This window comes from Gigantopelta aegis, chromosome 10, assembly GCF_016097555.1.
Source record: "Gigantopelta aegis isolate Gae_Host chromosome 10, Gae_host_genome, whole genome shotgun sequence".
In the NCBI taxonomy this organism is placed as follows: Eukaryota; Metazoa; Mollusca; class Gastropoda; order Neomphalida; family Peltospiridae; genus Gigantopelta; species Gigantopelta aegis.
The window spans coordinates 87895943-87923013 of NC_054708.1; the positions used below are offsets into that span (position 1 = coordinate 87895943).

A 27071-nucleotide genomic window follows, 5' to 3' on the forward strand; every position below is an offset into this window, starting at 1 on the left:
TTTCTGACTAGGGCCAGATAACTGTGCTCACAACGAGAGGGGTGGGGAGAGTGTTAGTAAAAAAAAAAAAAAAAAAAAAAATTAAAGTTAAAAACGTTTATACAAATGATTAGATAAAAAATACTAATTAATGGTTAAATAAACTTTATTTACAAGGAAGTTAAAAAGTGTTTATACAAAGGGTTAAAAAGGGTTTCTACATATGATTACGTAAAAAGTAGAATATAATGACAATAAAATATGTCTGGTTAATCTGGTATTTATGTCGGAGGAGAGCAGACGGGTCCGCCCCATTTTTAATTCATTTCCCTAGGCCGTCCCATCCACCACCTCACCATAATGGAGATTGATGAATGATATCATCTCCATATTAACCATAGCATGAGCCCGCATAAAACTATGTGATTGGTGCTGTGACTTAACTTAAGTCAAAAGAGCTATCACCTAACTTTTAACATAACCGCCCCAACTAGCATCCATTTAAAACAATGAGAAGGATAAAAGAAAAAAAAGAGAAAAGAAACGTTAAATAATAAAATAACAATAAAACAATAATAATAATAATAAAATAAACAAATAAAAAATAAATAAAAATAATAATAAAATTTATATAAACATGTCATAGTAGTAAATTATTATTTTTTATTAGCAGCAAGGGATCTTTTATGTACACTTTCTCGCAGACAGAACTGCACATATAACGGCCTTTGACATACCAGTCGTGGGAAACTGGTCGGACGGGTCCACCGAGGGGATTCGATCCTTCGACCCAAGCAGTCCAGGCGCCTAGTAACTGTAGTTTATTACAGATGTATATGCCTATCTCTGCCTTTCGTACTCTTAACTTTTTGTCGCTGTATTTCCGTAATATTTCGGTAGTATTTAAAGATACATTCTCCCTTGATTTTTTTCCAAGCGAAACACTTTCAACCTCGCTGAAATGTGATCTATCTAAATGTTACGACTCACTTTGAATACTAAATCTGAAAAATGTACATTTGAACATAACTAAATCTAAAAAATTTACATTTGACCATGTTTTAACCGTCCGTCTGTTTGCTGTGATGTCTAAAAGTGACTTGACAATCTGCGCGCCGAGTCCCGCCTCAGCGAGATGTGTTTGTCTTCTGTACACTGAGCCGTCTGCTTCTCACGTCTGCCCATCACGTCTGCTGCAGTTCTCGGACACCTTGAATCTCTAAACAGCCTTGTCCATACTATATATAATCTGGAATGGCGGGATCAGCTCTGACGTCATTATTTTGTAAGAAAAGAGGAATATGTCTTAGCACGTCGTGAGCAGACGACAGGAATCCGTGCGCGCGGAGGGTCGAGAGTAAGATGTCTGTGTGAGGAGCAGCAGCAGCAGCAGAAGAAGAAGAAGTCAGCAGACGTGGACGTTCGTGTTAAAGATGGCGGTGCTCGCGCTCGGTCTGTGTGTGTTTCTCATGGGACCATTCGTTGTTGAGGCCAGTAGGGAATACTATCTAGGTGCGGTGGAGGTCGATTGGGACTACGCTCCATCAGGGCGGACTCTGGTCCCTGGTACTTCCACGTAAGTTGCCTTCACTTTTCGCGAATGCTGTTTTTCCTTTATTGGAATTTCCTTTGGGCGCCTTTTTGCACATTGATACGATTTGGGATTAGATTATATTTTTGTAGTTTTGATCTCGTGGTATATGGCCACTAATACCAACAGGTGAGTCAGAATCTAATCCCGTCAATTACAGCTCGCGTGAGGTGCTTGGGTTTCCAATAATGACTATTATGTCAGAATTATAAAATATTTGACATACAATAGTCAATGATTATTTAATCAATGTGCTCTAGTGATATCGTTAAATTAACCAGTAGTTTTTGTGTGTCCATTTTGTCAAGATGAGGATTTTTACAAAAATTTAACGTGCTCATAACCAGTTTTGTTCCAAATAAAACGCGCCTGTAACTGGTTCAATTCATGTGTTCAAGTCAAGCTCATTTTAGAGCTACTGTTACGTTTTTATGATAGTATTTATAAAATTGTTGGCTTGGAGCAATAACCGCCGGACGAATAATGAACCGTTCCACTGCCGTAGCTAAAGCATATGTAATATAGTCATATGCAAGGTTCATATCAAATTAAAATATCTAACTCAGTTACGTTGCTCTGAGTTCAATATAATTAATAAAATCGAGAACTTTTTAAAATTTATTGATTTAATGATTTCTTTCATTATTCTTGTTGTTCTTCTCCAGACCTGGCAACCTTCTCGGAACCTACGGGAGACTCACATCATTTGATTAAGTCTCCCGTTCTCCTGCCTGGGAGCATATTACTTCCGTCAAATCTCTATTTTCTAAGCATTAAAAAGTTCAACCTGCTTTAGCCATATCATTTATTGACACTGTGTGTGTGTGTGTGTGTGTGTGTGTGTATGTGTGTGTGTGTGTGTGTGTTTGTGTGTGTGTGTGTGTGTGTGTCTGTGCCTGTGTATGTGTGTGTGTCTGTGTGTGTTTCTGTGTCTATGCCTGTGTATGCGTGTGTGTCTGTGTCTGTGTGACAAGACATTTACCAGTGTCAATGCACTGAGTGTATATATAATGCTAAATTTGATCAATTCAATTTCGGCCTAATAACACCTCTGACCTGTAACAGTCTCCACATTAACCTACACAATGCAACTTTCACATGTATTCTTTTTGGCCACCAAGAATATTCTCCTCTTTGCTTCATTATAATGACTGACACGTTACCATTTATTTTAGAATGTTTTTTGAAAACAGTGATAGTGATGTATTAACTGCAAAATGATTTTTAACTCTTTATAATTAATATAAATCAGTCAACTGTAAATAGAATGTGAAACAGACGACATGTTTGAATTTGAAATTATAATTATTAATCAATCTTTTCTTCAGCGCAGCACAAGGTTTCATCGAGCAGACGGCTAACAGAGTCGGACGTGTCTACAAAAAGGTTATCTACAAACAATACACCGACCACAGCTTTTCGGAACAGGTTCCCGGACCGGACTGGTTGGGAATTGTCGGACCCATTCTGAAGGCCCAGGTCGGGGAGACGTTAATGATTCACTTTCACAACTTCGCCTCCAAGGCATACAGTGTACACCCGCACGGACTGCACTACGAAAAACAACATGAAGGTAGGGAACCGTTAATGGTACACCTAACGTCCATCAAGACTCAATTGTGCTTCTTTAACATGTTTTTAAAGGTGTACATTCTGATTGAAATGAGATTTTACTTTCCACTACACAGTATATCACGTTACAGATCTGAAAAAAGTCAACGCTTTCTTGTATCCATGCGATCTTACATTCGACCAATAAAAACAGCATTCGAATAAATCTGCCAGCATCTTGATCCATTCTGAATCAATGTTTATGATGAAAGTTCGCCTGCCAGACTAGTACTTCTATTAGCTGATGTCAGATCGTCTAACAGAAAAGAGATGGAGAGAACAGTAAGATCCGACTTCAAGCAGATCGTACACCTTTAAAAAGCGTACCCATTTAAAGGGGCACAATGGAGTCTTGTTGCATGTCTCGTGTTTTACAAAAGTATATTGAATTAAGGCTAAGTCAGGTCGACCCAGCGAGGACACAGATAACTCGTCCACTGACTCTTCTGCATTTGACAGTGATTGGGTCACAATCGTGTAGAATCGTCGTTAATCTAGTGCGACCTAAGTGCTCCTGCGATGGTGTTCAGATTTCCCTTGGGGTTTTTGTATTTGAAGGGAGTAGTTTCTTTTGTTTGTTTGTTTCTTTTGTTTGGGTGGTGGTTTTTGTGGGGGGTTTTAGGGGTGGTGGTTCTGGGCTGTGTGTGTGTGTGTGTGCGTGTGTGTGTGTGTGTGTGTGTGTGTGTGTGTGTGTGTGTTTTAATCCTGACTATTGGAGTCTAAACTGTGTAATCACTATGTCGACAAGAGCTATGTGCTAATCTGCGAATATGAACACATACTTTGACTAAAAATAAAATGTCATTCGAATAAGAAGTCTGATTTGTTTAACGACACTACTAGAGCACATTGATTTTTAATCATCGGTTATTGCATGTCAAACATTTGGTAATTTTGATATATAGTCTTAGAAAGGAAGCCCGCTATATTTTTTTACTAGCAGCAAGGGATCTTTTATATGCACCATTCCACAGACAGGATAGCACATACCACGGCCTTAGATATACCAGTCGTGGTGCACTGGCTGGAACGAGAAATAGCCGAATGGGGTCTTTCTAATAGTGCGTGTGATTACGTACCAGGAGTAAGCTACATCCTTCACACTAACAGGGCCGTGTTGCAGCGCAGACCTAGGGGATCGCCCGAGCTGCGATACGTTCGCTGGATCGATCTGTCTTGGTCGACTCATCGTTTTACCCTTCTAACCAACGGCCCAAAGACTGGTATTTCAAAGACCATGGCATGTGCTGTCACGTCTGAGACCCCTTACTGCTGTTCGGTAGAAGTGGCTTATGTAACAGAGCGAGTTTTATCTGTTACTAGTTTCATAAAATGGCGACATAACCACTAGATAGGTATAGCTGAAGTCTCGTTAATCAAACATTATCCCCTCTTTCCTTCACCCTGACGTGCTTAACTGCTAGCGTTACACAGCGACATCGCTATGGTAGGTTTAGTAACCATATTGTTTAGTCCGAGATAGCTGCCGTCAAACTGGTTCAAATTCACTTTAACGCAGGTAATATATCGGACTACCATATTTTTATGATTATTTAGTCTATGAATGCAGAAATACGCCCCCTTTTGCACCCCCCCCCCCCCCCCCCCCCCCCCACCCCCACGTCAATGACGGTTCTGTGATCGTAAACATTCCTATGTGTAGTTGCGTTTCCGGTTCAGGCTAACCCTGTACCAAATGACCGATAACAGCACGCGGACTTCTTAAAGTCGTAAAGTCACGTTTTAATCATTCCAGACTGTTTACCAACGAGAAACAGAACACGTGCATCCTTGCTGTTAATAAGGTCTTACTTACCGGGAAAGGGGATCGGGGTGGGGGGCATTTGTCCCCCAGAAATATAAATATAGAGAATATCTGGTTACTGTATTTAAAGATATCGGCTTTATCCTGTGAAAGTTAGAATGGTGAAGGCCACAAGGCAAAGCTTCGCGACATTCACCATTCGACCTGAGCAGGATAAAGCCGATATCTTAACACAGTAACCAGTTATTTTATTTATCCTGACATTCAAATAAAACCAAACATTAATTAAATGAACAGTTTTTATTTCATAACTTGAATGTCTCAACTTCTATAATATCCACACACCAAAACAAAATAGTTCTTAAATAACAACAATTTATTTCTTATTTTTAAAACGGTTTTAAAAAATCGAAAGAATCAACTGAAAATACAATAATAAGTAACTGAACAATAAAACATTCCTTTGCTGGTCATAACTAGTTTAAAAGTAGTTCCGGCCCAAAAAGCTATATTTTTTATCAGTGACTGAAAATGTAGAAATGTATCTAGTCAGCGTATATAGTAATTGCAGGATAAAGTAAAACCGTTCACTTCAGAAGTTCTTGTTTTATATCTGAACCTCAAAACTATATTCTGATATTAAAATCGTATCTCTGCACAAGGCAGAGTCGATCGGATGTCAGGCAAAATCGTGATTGCTTCCATGATCCACTATCAGGTGCTCGTCCATAGGAGGACCGCCACTCCCTTAGGAGGTACATAACATGATGTTTCATTCCTCCTGCACGGCCTGTAGGGTGCATACTACCAAATAAAACCACATAGACGACAATAGTAACATGTGTGGCTAAAACTCCTACCTGAAGCGTATCAATCGACATATGCACCGCAGATATAAATACTACCACCCCTCACCCGTAAAGTGAATCAGACAAAATTGGGGGGCAAGTTGCTCATTTCTGAGATAGCGGGTAGCGTCTCTGACTACCCTAGTTCCGCACAAATTCCGAGTACTTTTTTCACAGGTACCCCATACATGTTTCAAGCACATGACTACTTGACACAGTAGTACTAGGTGAAATAAAACTGCATACATTTTTGCCCAGATGAAACTCATTTTGTTTACAACCAACACATTCGCATTTATCACCAATCACAGGACTTGTGCTGCTCACTTCTCTATCAAAGGTTGGGTGCACCTCGAACTTTGAGCCAGCCGGAAGCTATTTGGTTTAGTACTACCTGTAGGAGGACAGCTACTCTCCACACTAGCTTAGAAAACCAGTAGTTTGATGGTCATTTGTAAAGAATCTTTTTTATTTACATTGAAATGTTTTTCAAAAAATGTTGTTTGAGTTGGTATGTTTTTAAAACTTAATAGTATGTTTTTATATGAATTTTAACATTATTCATTATAAAGTTACATGCCAATCCATCGGTTCCCTTTTACTGGAAACTAATTGAGACTGATTTTGAGAAAATCAGTTTGGTGACCTGTCGTGATATGCTGAAAGACGGACGTCTTCGTGTGAGTGGCCATGGTGCATGCAGGTACTGGTATACAGAAATAAGCAATCACGGGATGATAAGTAGTAGCTGCGCAAATACAAAGGTGTATCTTTAAATTGGTTCGTCTGTTAAAGTCGGCTGTGTTAGCGAGTCACTGACCGGAGTTACACTGAACTAGGAACGTGCTTCTTGTTTATGCTCTAATTCAAACAGTACATATTTACACTGGAAGAGTTTAATGAGCATGTGAGGGAAAAGAAGAAAGGAATTTTTGTTGATCGTCACCACATGTTCGTTGTCTTGTTCACTGTTTTTAATGTACCCCTGCGCGTGCTGTAACGTTACGGGTGTTAAACGTAATCCTGCCAACTTGTGTTACGGGTGTTAAACGTAATCCTACCAACTTGCGTTATGGGTGTTAAACGTAATCCTGCCAACTTGCGTTACGGGTGTTAAACGTAATCCTACCAACTTGCGTTACGGGTGTTACACTAAATGAACAAAGATTTTTAAGAGGTAGATTTTGTCAAAAGATCAGTGATCGATCAATAATCAATTAAATGTAGATTGTGGTTTATGTAACGTGAATCTGTTTGGCGGAGTAATTAAATGTAGATTGTGGTTTATGTAACGTGAATCTGTTTGGCGGAGTAATTAAATGTAGATTGTGGTTTATGTAACGTGAATCTGTTTGGCGGAGTAAATAAATGTAGATTGTGGTTTATGTAACGTGAATCTATTTGGCGGAGTAATTTGAGGTGTGGTAAAACTATTGCATAAAAAATAAAGATATAACTGATAAAATAAAAACACAAATTAAAATGTTTATAATAATAAAATGTTGTATTTCTTGCAGTGTTTCATACCTTGTGTAAATACTAATTAAACATCAAGTGTTAAAACCCTATTGGTGTATTACATAAGTAGTGCATGGTATTTGCTGTAGAGGTTAGATAACAGCATTGAATTGAAACTGCTCTTCTACGAGTTGTATAAAAATGTTATCACTTGTACGGTAGCATAACTTGTACACAACGTATAGTACAGCTTTGAATAAAGAGCAAACCTCAAATGTTGTCACTTGTACGGTAGCATAACTTGTATACAACGTATAGAACAGCTTTGAATAAAGAGCAAACCTCAAATGTTATCACTTGTACGGTAGCATAACTTGTACACAACGTATAGAACAGCTTTGAATAAAGAGCAAACCTCAAATGTTGTCACTTGTACGGTAGCATAACTTGTACACAACGTATAGAACAGCTTTGAATAAAGAGCAAACCTCAAATGAATATAATTGTCAATTTATCGCTTAGTACAAACGGCCTTGGTATGTACTGACCTGTTTGTGGATAAGTCAATACAGCAGAGCCCTTGATACAAAGCGAACAAACCGTAGCATGTTTTCTCTAAACACATTGGTTGACATTCAATAACCGATGATTACTTAATGAACGTCATCTAGTGTTGTCTCTAAACACATTGGTTGACAGTCAATAACCGATGATTACTTAATGAACGTCATCTAGTGTTGTCTCTAAACACATTGGTTGACATTCAATAACCGATGATTACTTAATGAACGTCATCTAGTGTTGTCGTTAAAAATAAGCGTATTTATTCATTTGTGATTAGTTGCACAACGAAACATATAAAAGAAGTAACTATTTATAATATTCTGACTCGATCATTAAGTATGTACTCAAGTAATTGTTTTTTCTAATACATGTATTTATTGTGCCAGAAGAAATATATGTAGTGTTAGGGTTTGGGCCCTAAATCACTGCCATACATAGTACATATAGCAACGTACTATCGTACCTACTGGAATGTGAGTTAACCAGTACATGATTACTGGCTAAACTAAGAAATGTTTTCACATTATACTCCATTAATTTTATTATAATTATAATTATTATTATTATTATTATTATTATTATAATTATAACGATTATTATTATTATTATTATTATTATTATTATTATTATTTTCTTGTTTTACTAAGGTGCCCTTTATATCGACAAAACGTCTGGATTTCAAAAACTCGACGACGTAGTGCCCCCTGGTGGAGAATACACCTACGTGTGGGATATCGTCCCTGAGTTCGGCCCCGCCAAGGACGACCCTGACTGCATCCCCTGGGTGTACCACTCGCATGGCCCGGATGTACCCCGGGACACTAACTCGGGTCTGATCGGAGTTCTCCTCACATGTAAACCAGGTACGAACAGTTCGCTCTAGACACTCACTGTGAGTTAATATCACCGTGTGTGACGCGGGGTGTGGAAGTGCAGGTAGTCACTACGGCGACAGGTCCTAGGATCGATCGCCCTAAATGTGCGCAATGTGCTCGGGTTGTATTCCATTCCCAACCACTGCTCTTCCTCCCGCCTGTACGTCTGTCTGTGTGTGTGTGTGTGTGTGTGTGTGTGTGTCTCTCTCTCTCTCTCTCTCTCTCTCTCTCTCTCTCTCTCTCTCTCTCTCTCTCTCTCTCTCTCTCTCTCTCTCTCTATATATATATATATATATATATATATATATATGTATGTATGTATGTATGTATGTATGTATGTATATATATATAATATTGTGATGGTAATTTATTTTAATTGTTATGTTTATCCATTGGTTCTTTCTTTGTTTTTTGTTTTTTAAATAACTGATTAACATGGCAATTGTACATTGAATTCATTTAAAGAAATATGAATGATCGAATATAATACCGTACTTTTATGGGCCTATTTATTAACACACGAAAATGACAGCCTTCTTTGTAACTTTTTTGTTTGTTTGTAACGCAGCTGTTTTGTTTTAATAACTAGGTAGTCTTGACAAGAACGGTAACCGACGGGACGTCGATAAGGAATTCGTAGCACTGCTGAAAAACTTCGACGAAAACCGAACTTGGTACACGGCGGGAAACTACGATCGATGCACGGTGCCGGCTCTGTGTCACGGCCTGGCGCTGGAGAAAAACGTGGTGTTCCTTGAGAGCAACATCATGCACTCTATGAATGGCTTCATCTACGCCAACGGCCCCCGGTTCGAAGCCTGTGTGGCTGACCGAGTGGCGTGGTACGTGATCGGAATGGGCTCGGAGACCGATATCCACGGCTTTACAGTGGACGGCGAGACTCTCACGTGGAACAGTCACAGGTTCGTCTTACACAGAGAACATTACATTCTCGTCTGTTTAACCATACCACTAGAACACACTGCTTTATTCATCTTCGGCTATTGGATGTAAAACAAAAATTATGATCTTGACATACCGTCTTGTAGGAAAAGCGATATATTTTTAATTAGCGACAAGGAGTCTTTTAATTTCACTTTCCTACAGACCACGGCTTTTGATATATATCACTTATATAGTGTATTATCACTTATATAAAGAGTGTATTTTCCAATTTAAAACCTATTTACGGCTCATTCGCGCTGTCACGGATAATGTGTATGTCACAGAGCGTTCAGTGTCGCACCAACGGTCACAGATTGCGATAAACTGGCATGAGTGCGAGTGCCATACGGAATTTATGAAACGAGTAAGGAAAGTTTTTATTCGCCGAGCGAGAGCGAAGGGTATAAAACAATTTCCAAAATGTTATATATAGAATATCAGGTTACTACGTTTTCATATCGTGCTTATTTGGCAAGATTTAGATAACGGTGTAACAGGCGAGCTTCCGCGAGCCAAATAACCACGATATCAAAGCATAGTAACCTGATATGGTTTTGTTTATCATACAACCCCTTTCAAGTTATATTTTTGTAATATGTTTCAGTCAAAAGCGGTATAGAAACTATCAGTTTTATCGTGTAGAAACTACTTCCGGAAGTCAGACAATAGCAGGTGCCCAAAAGTATCTTGGGAATGGCATAGCCAGCCTAAAGTTATGTTTCCAAATTTTAAATAAAATACTTTGATTATATTTCAAAGTCTCTTGTGTCATATCACAATTTTTGTACGTTTTTCTGTGAAAATAAACGACTTTATGTGTGACCTGAAGATCTACATCACTGGCTGCTAGTGACTGTGACGTCAGACAAGACAATAATTTATTTAAACTCGGGCCGTTGCACAGCGGCATAGGAGGAATATATACAATTTGTAACATTCACGTGACAAGATGGTTGATAATGAACATATACAAAGACCAATAAATAGAATTCTATAAGAACAATATGTATAACAAAAACTCTAAATTCATTAGATACATGTACATATTTAAGAACATCGAACACAAACCACACGTTGGTGTTCGTATAACTATAATCTGGATATACATCATGTGTGGCCAAGTACTTATAAGCAAACATGTCATCGTAATAATAGTTATATATTTTTGTTTTGTTTGGTTAGGGACGTTTAACGTTACTAATGATTACTTTTATAAAACATGCCAATTTCTTTAATATTCCGATTCGCTTACTGTTCATTAATTCTTTAAATTTATAAGTACTTGGTCGTGTATAGTAATATGAATGTATATACTGGACCCTTAAGTCATGAAAAAAATTACAAACAAAAAGATAATGAAACTCATCGCCAATATCATTGACGTCGCATAGTGTACAAAGGTGTGTTATTCCAACGACCAGTTTCAACGGGTAAATAATGGTTAGACGTTCTACATTTTATGATAACTGACCATAGCTTTTCAGGAAGTATTCTAAAATAATTTTCAAGAAATAAGTTTTCTTTATATAGCTCGTAACCTTTCCCTCTCGATGATTGTGATAAGTTATTTCTCCATATTTGTAAATATTGATCGTGTTGCCTTTGTTTGATTTGTTGCGAGAGACAGTTTACTGATATGAACGATTGAGATATCCATACATTGCTCATTCCTAAGTTATCCAAAATGTTTTTGATAGCGGTGATCCAATTATAGTTGATTCCGTTAGTAAGATGCTCGTTTAACATAGCTTTGTATAATAACAAAGAGAGTTTTATGTATGAGTAATTCAACTGGCATTCGTCCTAGCTCTCCGTATAATATAAAACATGGTGTTGATTTTTTAACAGGTAAAATATGTCTAAAGAAGTTGATTTGTACAGAGTTAAATATATCATTTTTCTCGTGCCCCCAAATTTCGCAGCCATATAATAAGATTGGCAGAACCATCGAGTCGAACATTTTAAGTTTGCATTCAGTTGATAGATGGTATTCTTTTGATTTCGCTAGTACAAAGTACATAGCCTTGGTAGCCCGTTGACTAAGTCTGCTCTTGGTAGTTCGGAAGTTATTTAATTTACTAAAAGTAATTCCTAAATATTTGTATTCTTTAACATTTTCTAAAATAGTGTTTCCAATCTTAAAAATATGTTTATAGTCTTTAGCAGTTCCGTTAAAAATCAGTATTTTTGTTTTGTTACTATTAATTTTAAGTTTCCAATCAATGCAATACTGGTAAAACGTATTTAAAGTATATTGTAGGTCAGCTGCACTTTTTGCTAATAAGGCCGTATCATCTGCATATAACAAACAAAGGACGCGCATAGCAATGTCTACCGGGTTTTCTTGATTATCTGTTTTAATTCGGATTCCTTCGCATCCCTGGTTGGATAAATAATCTTCTAAATCGTTGAGATACAAGGAGAACAGAAGAGGGGATAAATTATCGCCTTGGCGGATACCGTTGTTGCAAGGGAATAAAGCTGATTGCTGATTATTTACGGAAATTAATGATTTTAGACCTTGATACATCTGGTAGAAAATTCTGAAAAATTTACCGGTTATGTTATTTTGTAACAGCTTATGCCAAAGTTGAGTTCTTGGTACCATATCGAAAGCTTTCTGAAAATCAATAAATGCACAGTATAATTTCTTTTTTCTTTTTTTCAAGAAATCGATCAAGTTATGTAATGTGAATATGTGGTCTGTAGGTGAATAGCCTTTACGAAATGCAGTCTGTGCCTCACTAATGATATTGTTTTCCTCAATAAATACGTTTAACCGGTTATTAAGTAAAGTTGTGAATAGCTTAGAACAACAGCAGAGTAGTGAAATTGGTCGATAATTTTTGGGTACTAGTCTGTTCCCTTTATTTTTAAAAATTGGTATAATAATACCTGTAAGTCATTCCTCAGGTAGAACGCCGTGATCAAATATAGTATTAAAAGTTTAACATAGACTGGCATGATCAAGGTGGCGGTTGATTTAATATATTCGTTGGCTATTTTGTCTACACCTACTGCTTTATCGTTTTTTAATCGTTTTATAGCTTTCATTATTTCATCTTCACTGAATTTCCCGTTAATAAAATGACAATTATTGTTTACTTCGTTTAGTACCTGGTCCATATCAAAATGAAATTGGTTATCATCATTGGGTTCGCTCTTATTTAAATCACTGAAATAATTTTTTAAAAATATCTATAGAAGGGGCGTTTTTGTCCAGGTTGCACTGTTCTTTATTCTTAAATATTTTGTAAAAATCTTTTGGGTCATCTGACGCTGTTCCCAATGTCAACATTCTTTGCAGGAAGCTACTTGCGTTTTTGTTTCAAAATGTTTAATTAAAAACGCTGGCTAGTTCCGAATGGGAGCAAATAATGGAGCATTGAAAAATAATAGGTAATTTGATGTTACAGGAAGTATAAATGTTATATTTATTTATGCAGATCAACAATTATTGCTGTAAATGGATGTTTGAAAAATGAGAAAACGATCTACCTGAAAATTTAGCAAACATTCTTCATGCGCACAACTCATTTCCTTGATAACACTTCCTAGTGACATGATAACACTTCGAATTATCAGGTAGGGTTATCAGGTCAATAGGAAGTATGGTTGCATGATACTTTGTTTTATTACTCACAAACAAACGTTAAATATGATTAATCGAGTGTTGTCAATATCATAGCCGCGACTTTCGCAAGCTTACAGCTCCTATAGCAACTACAGTGACGTTAGATGTGTGCCATAACAGTTTTGACCCATGCTATAAAGATAGAGTGGGAAAATAAATATTTATGTAACCCTATTTTGTAGACCATATCGGTAATAAAACTCAATATTAATAAATTATAATTATCAAAATTATATGCACACACACATATATATATATAGATATAGATATAGATATAGATATAGATACATACATACATACATACATACATACATACATATATATATATATATATAACCAAAATATAAAGCAATACAAATTATTTCGTTTCATTTCAAGTACGTGACATCACAGTTGTCGTTTATGTTTTTCATTCATAATTCCTTGATGGCGAAGACCATGCATGTTGCCTTTTTAATAAATATGACACTACCGCCTTAACTTTCTATAAGATGTTTCACCTAGAATTCTCCAGAAAACCATTGTTTACATCGAGTGACAGCACATTACAATTTCTATATTCCCGAGTTAATTACGAAAATATTACGCGTGGGATAGATTAATTATCCATCACCACTAACTGTAATGAATATATTAGTACGTCTCAGCGTGTGTCATACAGCAGGTTTGTATTGCACTGTCTTCATACTGTTTATTCTGAAACTAGTACACACACATGTCATGTTTACTGAGTTTGTCTTACTTTGTCTCTGCACAGAAAGGAGTCTGTGGGGGTGTTCGCTACAAGTTTCGTGTCGGCGGAGATGGTGCTGGTGAAACAGGGCGAGAAACTCGTGTACTGTGACACCACCACGCACTTTGAGGGTGAGTCACAACCGTACGGAACTATTTGTCTCACGGCTTCACTAGCGTAAGTATATCTCATGGCGTACATAGAGCTATAGAAGCTCACGTGTACTTCAGCTGTCTTACTAATAAAATACCACACCATCACAAGCGAGGATTATTTTTTTTTGAAGTCTTAAAAAACCCTTTGCGCCCCCCCCCCCCTCTCCCCCGTCACGTCCACGCGCCTCTCCGAATCTGGGCCTGCGTCATAAGATAGTATGCTAAATAAGGTCCGTGTACCACCTAAAAACAGTGCTACTAATAACCAAAGAATGTATTTGTTTAATAAGACATTTATCTGCGACACGACAAAAACGGTCCTAAGCTTCTTCTGTTTCTTCTGTTTCTTTATCTTCATTCTGTCCTTGAAACTACATATCTTACATATCCTAAACCCTCTCCACTACAAAACTACATATCTTACATATCCTAAACCCTCTCCACTACAAAACTACATATCTTACATATCCTAAACCCTCTCCACTAAAAAACAACAAAACAAAACAACAACAAAAAAGAAACAAAAACAAAAAGTGTTTAAAGTCAAATTTAAACATATTTTCCAATTAAAACTTATTCATGGCGTTTGCTCAGTTAAGTGATCGGTCAGTGATAGTATTAGGTGGCACTAACGGGGCGGTTACCAACTATATATATATATATATATATATATATATATATATATATATATATATATATATATATGTGTGTGTGTGTGTGTGTGTATCTGTGTGTGTGTCTGTGTGTGTGTGTGTCTGTCTGTGTGTGTATCTGTGTGTGTGTGTGTGTATCTGTCTGTCTGTGTGTGTGTCTGTCTGTCTGCGTGTCTGTCTGTGTGTGTGTGTATCTGTGTGTGTGTGTGTATGTGTGTGTGTCTGTATATGTGTGTGTCAGTCTGTGTTTGTGTGTCTGTCTGTGTGTATGTGTCTGTGTGTGTCTGTGTGTGTGTGTGTGTGTGTGTGTGTGTTTGTCTGTGTGTGTCTGTGTGTGTGTCAGTATGTGTGTGTGTATCTGTGTGTGTGTGTGTGTCTGTCTGTGTGTGTGTGTGTGTGTGTGTGTGGTATCAATCATAAAAAGCGCTCGCTGTTCTCTGAAGTAGGTGTTCAGAAAGTGTTCTTTGTCTCTCCAGTAAAAGAAACTGGCCTCAATTTGCTGCCTTCGTAACATGTGTACTACTGACAGAGCCTTTCTATAGAGATACAGAGTAAATACATGTTGTTGTGTAGAATACCAATGTCTCTACATTCAGTATCTTTCTGGCTGTCCTGTATGTGTGTGTGTGTGTGTGTGTGTGTGTGTGTGTGTGTGTGTGTGTGTGTGTGTGTGTGTGTTTGTGTGTAGTGTTGGGAATCGGTTGGCCTTTTATCGACATCGATCATCGGTTACAATAAGTACAGTCGATCGACTTTCGATTAAACAATCGGTTAGAACTATATGAACTCAGTGAGGAGTTGAATGATTAGAACCATGCACCTACTGTCGTGTGAACCGGAGAAGAACCCGATTCACCAACTTTCTATTGTAAGTGATCATTGGAAGATCATTAACTCTGTGTTTAAACATGTCAACAATGGCAGCCAACACATGCTAGTCTCTCTAACAAAACACGTTCGTACTACAGATGGGATGGAGGTGTATATAGACGTCAGGCAGTGCAACGCGAAGATGAATACATACAAGACAAGCGGGACAACTCGAAAGCACTTCCTGTCTATAGAGGAAGTGATCTGGGATTACGCGCCATCTGGTATGAACAAACTAACCAAACAGGGCTTGGTGCGAACAGGAAGGTGGGTCGAATGGTTATTGATGTAGGAGTCGTTCTTGTTTTACCACTTCACTATACAGACATAAACTTTCACTGAAACCCTTCCTATTTGATATAACTTCAAATCTAAGATGCGATTAGAATGAGGTCATGTTGGAATTTTAACTTTTAGTTTCGTTCTTATATCCAATTAAGGTTCAAGCACGCTATCGTGTACATATATAGCTATTTGGGCTTTATGGTTTGTTGGTAGTGGTTAGTGAGAGAGAGAGAGGTGTAGTAGCCCACCTCTGAATGTGAGCAGATACCGGGATGCGAACCCAGTACCTGCTAGCCACAATGCCGATGGCCTAATTATTACATCACTGTGACGGGTAGTATCTACCCGATAATGAAACCATTCACTACTAAGGTCAACTAAATAGGATAAATATGTCAAAACTCATTTACCACCAGGATCAACTAACCAATAAATGTGTTTTGTTTCCAGTACTGAAGCCATTTACTACCAGGGTCAACTAAACAATAAATGTTTTTGCTTTCAATAATGAATACATTTACTACCAGCATGAACCAAGCGATAAATGTGTTTATTTTCAATACTGAAGTCATTTACTACGAGGGCCAACTAAACTATAAGAATGTTTACGTCCAGTACTGAAGTCATTTACTAACTAAACTATAAGTATGCTTACTTCCAGTACTGAAGTCAGTTACTACGAGGGCCAACTAAACTATGAGTATGCTTACTTCCAGTACTGAAGTCAGTTACTAACTAAACTATGAGAATGTTTACTTCCAGTACTGAAGTCATTTACTAACTAAACTATGAGTATGTTTACTTCCAGTACTGAAGTCAGTTACTAACTAAACTATGAGTATGCTTACTTCCAGTACTGAAGTCATTTACTAACTAAACTATGAGTATGCTTACTTCCAGTACTGAAGTCATTTACTAACTAAACTATGAGTATGCTTACTTCCAGTACTGAAGTCAGTTACTAACTAAACTATCAGAATGTTTACTTCCAGTACTGAAGTCATTTACCAACTAAACTATGAGTATGCTTACTTGCAGTACTGAAGTCATTTACCAACTAAACTATAAGTATGCTTACTTGCAGTACTGAAGTCATTTACTAACTAAACTATAAGTATGCTTACTTCCAGTACTGAAGCGATCTACTACCAGGCGCGCGCTAACCGGATCGGCAGCCAGTACATCAAAGCGCTGTTTTATGCGCACACCGACTCGTCGTTCAAGACAGAGAAGCTTCGTTCTCGTGACGAGTCGCACCTCGGCAGCCTCGGCCCCACCCTCAGAGTGGAGGTGGGGGACATTCTGGAGGTGGTTCTCTTCAACAACGCCACTCGACCCTTCTCGTTCCTGCCGCGAGGTCTCATCCCGTACGGAAACATCGCCGTCAACAGTAAGTCATCTTGTGATTGCAGTTTAATGTTATTTAGGTTTAAGTTTGTTTTGAGAAGGTGAGGTAATAGTTTGTGAAGGCAACAGGCCCATCTGAAGCCAGAGATGACGTATCGTCCTGTGAAGTGGCAGTCCTCTTCATGGTGAACCATTTTCACTGACTCCTGGATCAGACGTATTGTGAAAACTGGCAGAGCCGTAATCCATTAGTTTATATTGTCGAGGGCCACCCACATAGGATGGGGCAATCAAATTTTCTATGAATCATGTTAGGGGCGACATAAAAATATAAACGGTGATAGAATAAACTAAAGAAGAAGAAGAGGTGTGATTGCGGGAGCCATGGCCTACCTCCTGGCTACGCCAGTGATTGTCAGAACATCATAATATCTGTCTTGTGCAGAGATACGATTTTGTAAATGTTAATGAGTTTGTCATTACGTTTTGTACAACACCAGTGACCACTCCAATATACGGTTTGACCAGGACGATCACCAATCTGATATATTATAGTAATTGGTGGTACTATAGTGTGTTCCTACTGTTGTTCATAAGCTCTTTATAAAGTTTGATATGGAATGAAAAACGACTGTAATAGTTTTATGTATCTGGGGAATCGTTAACGTCTCATGCCTTGCAGGTTCGTTAGTGACGCAGCCAACAGTGCCACGTGAGAAACGACTGTAACAGTTTTATGTATCTGGGGAATCGTTAACGTCTCTTGCCTTGCAGGTTCGTTAGTGACGCAGCCAACAGTGCCACGTGAGAAACGAATGTATCGCTTTTATGTGCCCGAGGAGTCGGCCCCGAGCGCCTCCGACCCGCCGTGCATCACGTTCATGTATCACTCCGCCGTGGACCACGTGAGGGACGTGTACTCGGGACTCGTCGGGCCGCTTCTCGTCTGTAAGAAGGGCAGTCTCGACCACGAGGGCAAACAGGTTTGGGCACTGGATGACATTTATTATTTACGGAAAAGAAATATACGGTTATATGGTATCCAATATATATATCCATTTTAACACTTGGTTGAGAGAGAGAGAGAGAGAGAGAGAGAGAGAGAGAGAGAGAGAGAGAGAGAGAGAGAGAGAGAGAGAGAGAGAGAGAGACAGACAGACAGACAGACAGATATACATAGAGAAACAGAGAGAGATAGAGACATGAATGAACGAATGAATGTTTAACGACACACACGCACGAAAATAGACAGACATAGAAAGACATAGAGAGACATAGAGACATATATAGAGACAGACAGAGAGTGAGAGAGATAGAGAATGGGCAGGGATAGGGATGTAGGAGCCTATAATGTTGAACAAAACGTTATATTAGGTCCAACTTTTCAAAACAATGAAACATAATTAATATTTTTATGGAATATCATCATTTAAAAAGAACCCACGCAAATGGAATCGACTATTTTCAAAATAAATCCTGCTTTAAAACGTGTCTGTTACAGGGGTGCGTTCATCCAACGTGTGTCGCTAATGCTTGCAACACTGGTTTTTTACGCAATGCATTAATCCAAATGACCACTTTGGAAAACCAGTCAAAATACTTTGCAAACATTTATTGAAAAAACGGTACTGAATGTAGGCCTAATGTATTACTTGTGTATTTGAACTATTTTGGGGTGTCTAGAATGTAGGCCTAGTGTATTACTTATGTATTTGAATTGTTTTTGGATGTCTAGAATGTAGGCCTAGTGTATTACTTGTGTATTTGAATTGTTTCTGGACGTCTAGAATATAGGCCTAATGTGTTACTTGTGTATTTGAATTGTTTCTGGACGTCTAGAATGTAGGCCTAATGTGTTACTTGTGTATTTGAATTGTTTCTGGGTGTCTAGAATGTAGGCCTAATGTGTTACTTGTGTATTTGAATTGTTTCTGGGTGTCTAGAATGTAGGCCTAATGTGTTACTTGTGTATTTGAATTATTTGTGGATGTCTAGAATGTAGGCCTGATGTGTTACTTGTGTATTTGAATTATTTCTGGGTGTCTAGAATGTAGGCCTGATGTGTTACTTGTGTATTTGAATTATTTCTGGATGTCTAGAATGTAGGCCTGATGTGTTACTTGTGTATTTGAATTGTTTTTGGGTGTCTAGAATGTAGGCCTGGTGTGTTACTTTTGTATTTGAATTGTTTCTGGGTGTCTAGAATGTAGGCCAGGTGTGTTACTTGTGTATTTGAATTGTTTCTGGATGTCTAGAATGTAGGGCTAATATGTTACCTGTGTATTTGAATTGTTTCTGGGTGTCTAGAATGTAGGCCTGATGTGTTACTTGTGTATTTGAATTGTTTCTGAGTGTCTAGATTGTAGGCCTGATGTGTTATTTGTGTATTTGCATTGTTTCTGGGTGTCTAGAATGTAGGCCTGATGTGTTACTCGTGTATTTGAATTGTTTCTGGGTGTCTGGAATGTAAGCCAAACGTGTTACTTGTGTATTTGGATTGTTTCTGGGTGTCTAGAATGTAGGCCTAGTGTATTGTGTATTTGAACTGTTTTGGGTGTCTAGAAAGGTGTGAGTCGGGAGCTGAAGCTGTTCCTGTCAGAGACGGACGAGAACAAGTCATGGTACATCGACCGCAACATCGACAAGTTCTGTGTGTCCAGGGAGGTCGACAAACTCGACCTGCTCTTCATCGAGTCCAACATCATGAGATGTAAGTGATCTCAGTTTAGAAAGGAAAGCAATATTTGCTTACCGACACTCACATGCTTATTTCGACATTTTGATCACAATTACCCCAACCTTATAAACGTTAATTAGTCTTTGACAGGTTTTCATTTGTCAAACCAGTTCTGGGGCCCATTTTACGAAGCGATTTTAGCCCTAAGATCACCTTAAGATCACCTTAAGATCACCCTTAAGCGCATAAGGTAGCTATTGAATTATGGCTATCTTAGTACTGAAATCGTTTTATAAAACGGGGCCCTAATGCAACTGTCCTATAGGCAATTCACCTGTTGTAGACTGCCTAGAACATATAGTACATAGATAGTTTCTTTAATATGTTAATGAGTAAGGTACAGCTTCAGATTAATACTGCCTAGTACAGAGATAGTTTCTTTAATATGTTAATGAGTCAGGTATAGCTTCAGATTAATACTGCCTAGTACAGAGATAGTTTCTTCAATATGTTAATGGTGTCAGGTATAGCTTCAGATTAATACTGCCTAGTACAGAGATAGTTTCTTTAATATGTTAATGAGTCAGGTATAGCTTCAGATTAATACTGCCTAGTACAGAGATAGTTTCTTCAATATGTTAATGGTGTCAGGTATAGCTTCAGATTAATACTGCCTAGTACAGAGATAGTTTCTTCAATATGTTAATGGTGTCAGGTATAGCTTCAGATTAATACTGCCTAGTACACAGATAGTTTCTTTAATATGTTAATGAGTCAGGTATAGCTTCAGATTAATACTGCCTAGTACAGAGATAGTTTCTTCAATATGTTAATGGTGTCAGGTATAGCTTCAGATTAATACTGCCTAGTACACAGATAGTTTCTTTAATATGTTAATGAGTCAGGTATAGCTTCAGATTAATACTGCCTAGTACAGAGATAGTTTCTTCAATATGTTAATGGTGTCAGGTATAGCTTCAGATTAATACTGCCTAGTACAGAGATAGTTTCTTCAATATGTTAATGGGTCAGGTATAGCTTCGGATTAATACTGCCTAGTACAGAGATAGTTTCTTCAATATGTTAATGGGTCAGGTATAGCTTCGGATTAATACTGTCTAGTACAGAGATAGTTTCTTCAATATGTTAATGAGTCAGGTACAGCTTCGGATTAATACTGCCTAGTACAGAGATAGTTTCTTCAATATGTTAATGAGTCAGGTACAGCTTCGGATTAATACTGCCTAATACAGAGATAGTTTCTTCAATATGTTAATGGGTCAGGTATAGCTTCGGATTAATACTGCCTAATACATAGATAGTTTTTTCAAAATGTTAATGGATCAGGTATAACTTTAGATTAATACTGCCTAATACATAGATAGTTTCTTCAATATGTTAATGGGTTCGGTTACAGCTTCAGACTAATACTGCCTAGTAAAGAGATAGTTTCTTCAATATGTTAATGGGTCAGGTATAGCTTCGGATTAATACTGCCTAATACATAGATAGTTTTTTCAAAATGTTAATGGATCAGGTATAACTTTAGATTAATACTGCCTAATACATAGATAGTTTCTTCAATATGTTAATGGGTTCGGTACAGCTTCAGATTAATACTGCCTAGTACAGAGATAGTTTCTTCAATATGTTAATGGGTCAGGTATAGCTTCGGATTAATACTGCCTAGTACAGAGATAGTTTCTTCAATATGTTAATGGGTCAGGTATAACTTTAGATTAATACTGCCTAGTACAGAGATAGTTTCTTTAATATGTTAATGGGTCAGGTATAACTTTAGATTAATATTGCCTAGTACAGAGATAGTTTCTTTAATATGTTAATGGGTCAGGTATAACTTTAGATTAATAGTTTCTGGGACAGATGTTTTTGTATATGGTTTTTCTGACGTGAGTTTCAAAACAACCAACCCTTGATGCCAGCTTGTTTATTGTGCGACATCACGTATTACCGTGTATACTGTTTGTCGCAAGCAACATGTATTAGCGGCTGTCAACCGTCTGCAATGCGAGATCAAGGCAATTTAACCAATATAAAGGGTGCATTACTGCCTATGTACAGTGTACGTAGACGGTTTTTCTAGCATGACTTTCTGACACCTTTCTATCAGATGACTGGACTAGAAACTAGCATTCTATAGAACCATGAAAACGTGTCTTTCACATATCTCAAAAGGAATCACATAATATTTGCTTATTGCTATTTATTACAAATATCACATTTACATTGTGTTTTTCTCAGTTATATGAGTTGAATTTAATGTGTAAGCTAACAACTAGTACTGTTTTTCTATTGCAGCAATCAACGGGTTTGGCTTCGGCAACCTACACGGTCTGTCTGTCTGTAAGTCTCAACTGGTCGCCTGGCACCTTCTGTCTGTCGGCGGACACACCGGCGTGCACTCGGTCTACTTCCACGACCTCGACTTCATCCAGGACGGGAACAGACAGGATACGATCCCGCTCTTCCCTGGATCGTCCTTCACCTTCATCACGAAAGCAGGCAACGTCGGTAAGTTTAACCACGACCAATCACCGGCGGGTCCTTTTCTTTTCGTTTTTTAGTGGGGGGGGGGGGGGGGGGGGGGGGGTGCATTCATCATTCACAATATACACTAAATTACCATGAAAATGCGCCTCTGCGTATCTTTATTTAAAAAATTATGTTTCTCCCCCACCCCCGAATTCCCATATAAGTGTCCTGTCCAGATAGCTGAGGTGTGTGTGCTCGGGACAGCGTGTTTGAACCTCAATTGGATATAAGCATGACAATAACTATAAGTAAATAAATGACTGAATTATATAAAATAGGTGTTCCAATATCCATGAATGAATGAATGAATGATTGAATTAATTAATTAATTTTATGAATAAATGAATACACGAATGAATTAATGAATGAATACATGAATGAATTAAGTCCAGAACTTGAGCCGTTTGTCAAATGACAAGTTTGTTTCCAGCTAGATGGGAGATCGTGAGTAGATGAGTTTGTTTCCAGGTAGATGGGAGATCGTAAGTAGTTGAGTTTGTTTCCAGGTAGATGGAAGATCGTGAGTAGTTGAGTTTGTTTTCAGGTAGATGGGAGATCGTGAGTAGTTGAGTTTGTTTCCAGGTAGATGGGAGATCGTGAGTAGTTGAGTTTGTTTCTAGGTAGATGGAAGACTGAGTAGTTGAGTTTGTTTCCAGGTAGATGGAAGATCGTGAGTAGTTGAGTTTGTTTCCAGGTAGATGAGAGATCGTGAGTAGTTGACTTTGTGTCCAGGTAGATGGGAGATCGTGAGTAGTTGACTTTGTTTCCAGGTAGATGGGAGATCGTGAGTAGTTGACTTTGTTTCCAGGTAGATGGGAGATTGTGAGTAATTGAGTTTTTTCCAGGTAGATGGGAGACTAAGTAGTTGAGTTTGTTTCCAGGTAGATGAGAGATCGTGAGTAGTTGACTTTGTGTCCAGGTAGATGGGAGATCGTGAGTAGTTGACTTTGTTTCCAGGTAGATGGGAGATCGTGAGTAGTTGACTTTGTTTCCAGGTAGATGGGAGATCGTGAGTAGTTGACTTTGTTTCCAGGTAGATGGGAGATTGTGAGTAATTTAGTTTTTTCCAGGTAGATGGGAGACTAAGTAGTTGAGTTTGTTTCCAGGTAGATGGGAGATCGTCTGTCGGAACATCGACCACTACAAGGGCGGCATGTCGGCGCTGTATGACGTCAGCGAGTGCGGCTACCACGAGGCCCAGTCCATCTTCCAGAGGGGGAAACGTCGACGCTACTTCATTGGTGCCGTCGAGAGAGAGTGGAACTACGCGCCCAGCTTGAGAGGCTTGATAAAGGGAGGCAACCTCACCGACCCCACTAGGTAATACATCGTACTGGCTGATCGTCTCTTTGTGTGTCAGTCCACTTCAAGTTGTCTGCTAATCAGTGAGATTCAATCAAAGTACCTGACTGCGCTACCTCTTTCAGTGCACAAAAGCATATCAAATGCCACCTTTATTTAACCTATTTTTGCATACACAAGTTATTATGGCACATTCCATGATGTTTGATATACCAGTTGTAAAGCACTCGTCACTTCATATGACTTATACTTATTTCAGTTAATCAAACTGTAGCCAATACTTGTGTATCTACAAACCTGAAATTGAACGGCATCACCACTACGTCATGAAAAGAAGGCCAGTATATATTCCTTTTATATTACAAATGTTATCCCACTGTACTTGTCAATGTTTGCAGTGCGCCTAATTTTATTACAAAATTCTGCTTGCCTTCCGATGATTTCCGCTCGCTTCAGACGGGAGGGCGAGCCTTAGTTTGTAATGGGCTGTCAAATGTAGACTTTGCTATCCTTTAAGCTGTACTCTTCATTTAAACTTCGCCTTCCCTATTCTGTACTGTTTTGTGTTTGCAGCAACTCGTACCGCTACTTGAACACGGAGCCTGGCTACATAGGACCCAAGTACCTGAAGGCGCTGTTCCGGGAGTTCACGGACACGTCGTTCCGATTCGAAAAGCAGCGAACACCGGAAGAAGAACACCTTGGCATTCTGGGGCCTGCGGTGAAAGCGGAAGTAGGAGACGAGATCGAGATCGTGTTCAAGAACCTGGCGACGAGACCTTACTCGATGCATGCCCACATCGTCAAGACGGACAAGGCCAACGAGGGCACGTTCTACTCCGATGACGTGAGCTCGCGGGGCGATAACGGCGTCCCGCCCAACGCGTTCACCGTCTACCAGTGGCGCGTGCCGTCTGGTCCAGGCCCGAACGACCCGCCGTGCATCTCGTCGCTGTACTACTCTGCGCATGACCAGAGCAGAGATCTGTACTCCGGACTAGTCGGACCTATCATCATATGCAGGAAGGGGGTGCTGGACGACAGCGGTGGCAGAAAAGACGTCGATAAAGAATTCATGGTCCTGTTTTCCATATTCGACGAAAACGAGAGCCTGTACATAGGCGACAACATACACACGTACGCGCCGTCGAGGAACAAGACGAACCCTCGAGACCCGGCGTTCGTCGAGAGCAACATGATGCACTCCATCAACGGGCTGGTGTACCAGGCGGTGCCCGGCATCACGATGGCGGTGGGCGAGAAGATCGCCTGGTACCTCCTGGGGTTCGGCTCGACGAAGGACGTGCACACCGTCCACTTCCACGGCCAGACCGTGCTGTACGAGCACAGCGGCCAACACACGCTCGACGTGCTCGACGTCTTCCCGGAGAGCGGCGCCTCCGTCGTCATGCAGGCCATCAACCCCGGCGTCTGGCTGCTGCACTGCCACGTCAATGACCACATGGAGGCCGGCATGGAGACCATCTACACCATACTGCCCAAGGGAAGTAACTCGTTCATCGCAAATGTCCCCGACAAACGAGCAGAGGAAAAGTCTAAGGTGACTGGTGAACCAGTTGATGAGAAATCGTCTCTAGCTAATAAAACGTCTGGATCCCATATCGCGATCAACCAAAATCTGAGAAATGGAACTAAGGGAAAAGAACACCTGCCTGCAGAACGTGTTAATGATGATGTTCCTTGGGGAGATAAATCGAAAAGTACAGTCCCGGAGGTAAATTCTAAATCAGACGACATTAATGTAACACATTCAGGTGACATTCTTTCTACACAGAACGATAGTAATTCTCTAAACAGGGAGGAAACTCATGCTGTACTCAACAAAACAAAACCAGTGTCAGACAAAACCAAGTCTCCACTACAGTCTACAGACAAAGACTCCATTTCTAATATTACTACATTTTTGTCTGACCAATCAAAATCTTCACATACTGATGACGTCAGCTTTGACACAAAATCCACTAAGTCGTCTGTAAAGGTGATCACTGATTCTCAAAGTTCATCGCAACCGACAGACGAAGATACCACTTCTCAAATGACTACATCACAAAATGTAGTTCCTCGGAGAGACACAACTAAAAGACAACAGCCACCCTCACGAGATAGCTCAGTTTCTGGAAGCACGAATATCACCTCAAGCATCACCAAAGTAACTGAAATAATATCTGAATCGTCTCAGAAGGGCACCATGGTTACTGAATCCACGAAGACACCCGAAGATGATGATACGTCAACAACGCAAGGTACAGTATCTGCAAGTGCCATCTCAGCCGATAATGATGACGTCATCACCCCTGTAGCAGCCGATAATATGAACTTCACTTAAGTGGAAAATTGACCTCAATATGTATATTAAAGATGAGATAGCCTGACAGAAATGCAAACATTCGTTGCTATTTTTATTTTATTTCTATTTTAATGTGTTGTTTTTCTTGCTACTGTCACCGAGCTAAACTTCAACTTTATAACAATACGGATTATATCTTTATTTTTACATGTGCATTAGAATGAGTTAATAGGTAATCTGACGTCTGCCATGGTATCCAATTAGTGACATGCCAATCAAACCAATTAGTGTCAAGCACTAATTAAATATGTAACGGGCAATATAATACAATACAAGAAACTACATCACCAACTCGAGACTTCTTCTGTTCATTCTTTAACATTCATAAAAAATACGATGTGTTAAGTGGTGAAGAATAATAGAACGAGCACAGTCTTGCGAAAATTAACTTTTTCTAATCAAGATTTGACAGAAATAGAACTTACAGAGCTGTTGGACCAACAGAAATGCATCAATATTCGTGTCAACGAAAACCCAAAATCCGGATGACTAGCTTAACACGGAATTCTACACAACGGAACTTCCCAAGCGACACGGTCTGTCATAACGGTAAGTGGTTATTTGGCAAAAGAATTTGTGAATGTCATGCAAATCTATGTCCATTACAAATGTTCTATTTAAAATGTTCTAATCTAAATGCTCACTCAGATGTAAACCACAGAAATTGTCATAAATACTCCAAACATCATACCCAAGTCAACAACATTTCTAAACCTAAACACAAATCGGATAAACAAAGAGAAAGGGACAATATTAGAAAATCTCAATACGAATTTCGAAAATTTTGTGCTAGGCAACTACCATTTTCTAACTTACTTGCTAAGGCTTTCACTAGGGTTGTCAATTTAAATAACCCAC

The 27071-nt window shown here is 38.9% G+C and overlaps 1 protein-coding gene across 1 annotated transcript; it reads left to right on the plus strand.

Moving 5' to 3' along the window:
* Window positions 1–1412: 1412 nt before the first annotated feature.
* On the plus strand, window positions 1413–26192 carry LOC121383891 (hephaestin-like). The gene is made up of 13 exons (XM_041513987.1): window positions 1413–1555; window positions 2899–3143; window positions 8464–8679; window positions 9281–9372; window positions 9451–9614; window positions 14028–14134; window positions 15780–15948; window positions 17097–17356; window positions 18088–18296; window positions 19876–20023; window positions 22310–22522; window positions 23650–23863; window positions 24419–26192. The coding sequence occupies exons 1-13, from the start codon at window positions 1413–1415 to the stop codon at window positions 26190–26192; spliced, it is 3954 nt and encodes a 1317-aa protein (XP_041369921.1).
* The last annotated feature ends 879 nt before the right edge of the window (window positions 26193–27071 follow it).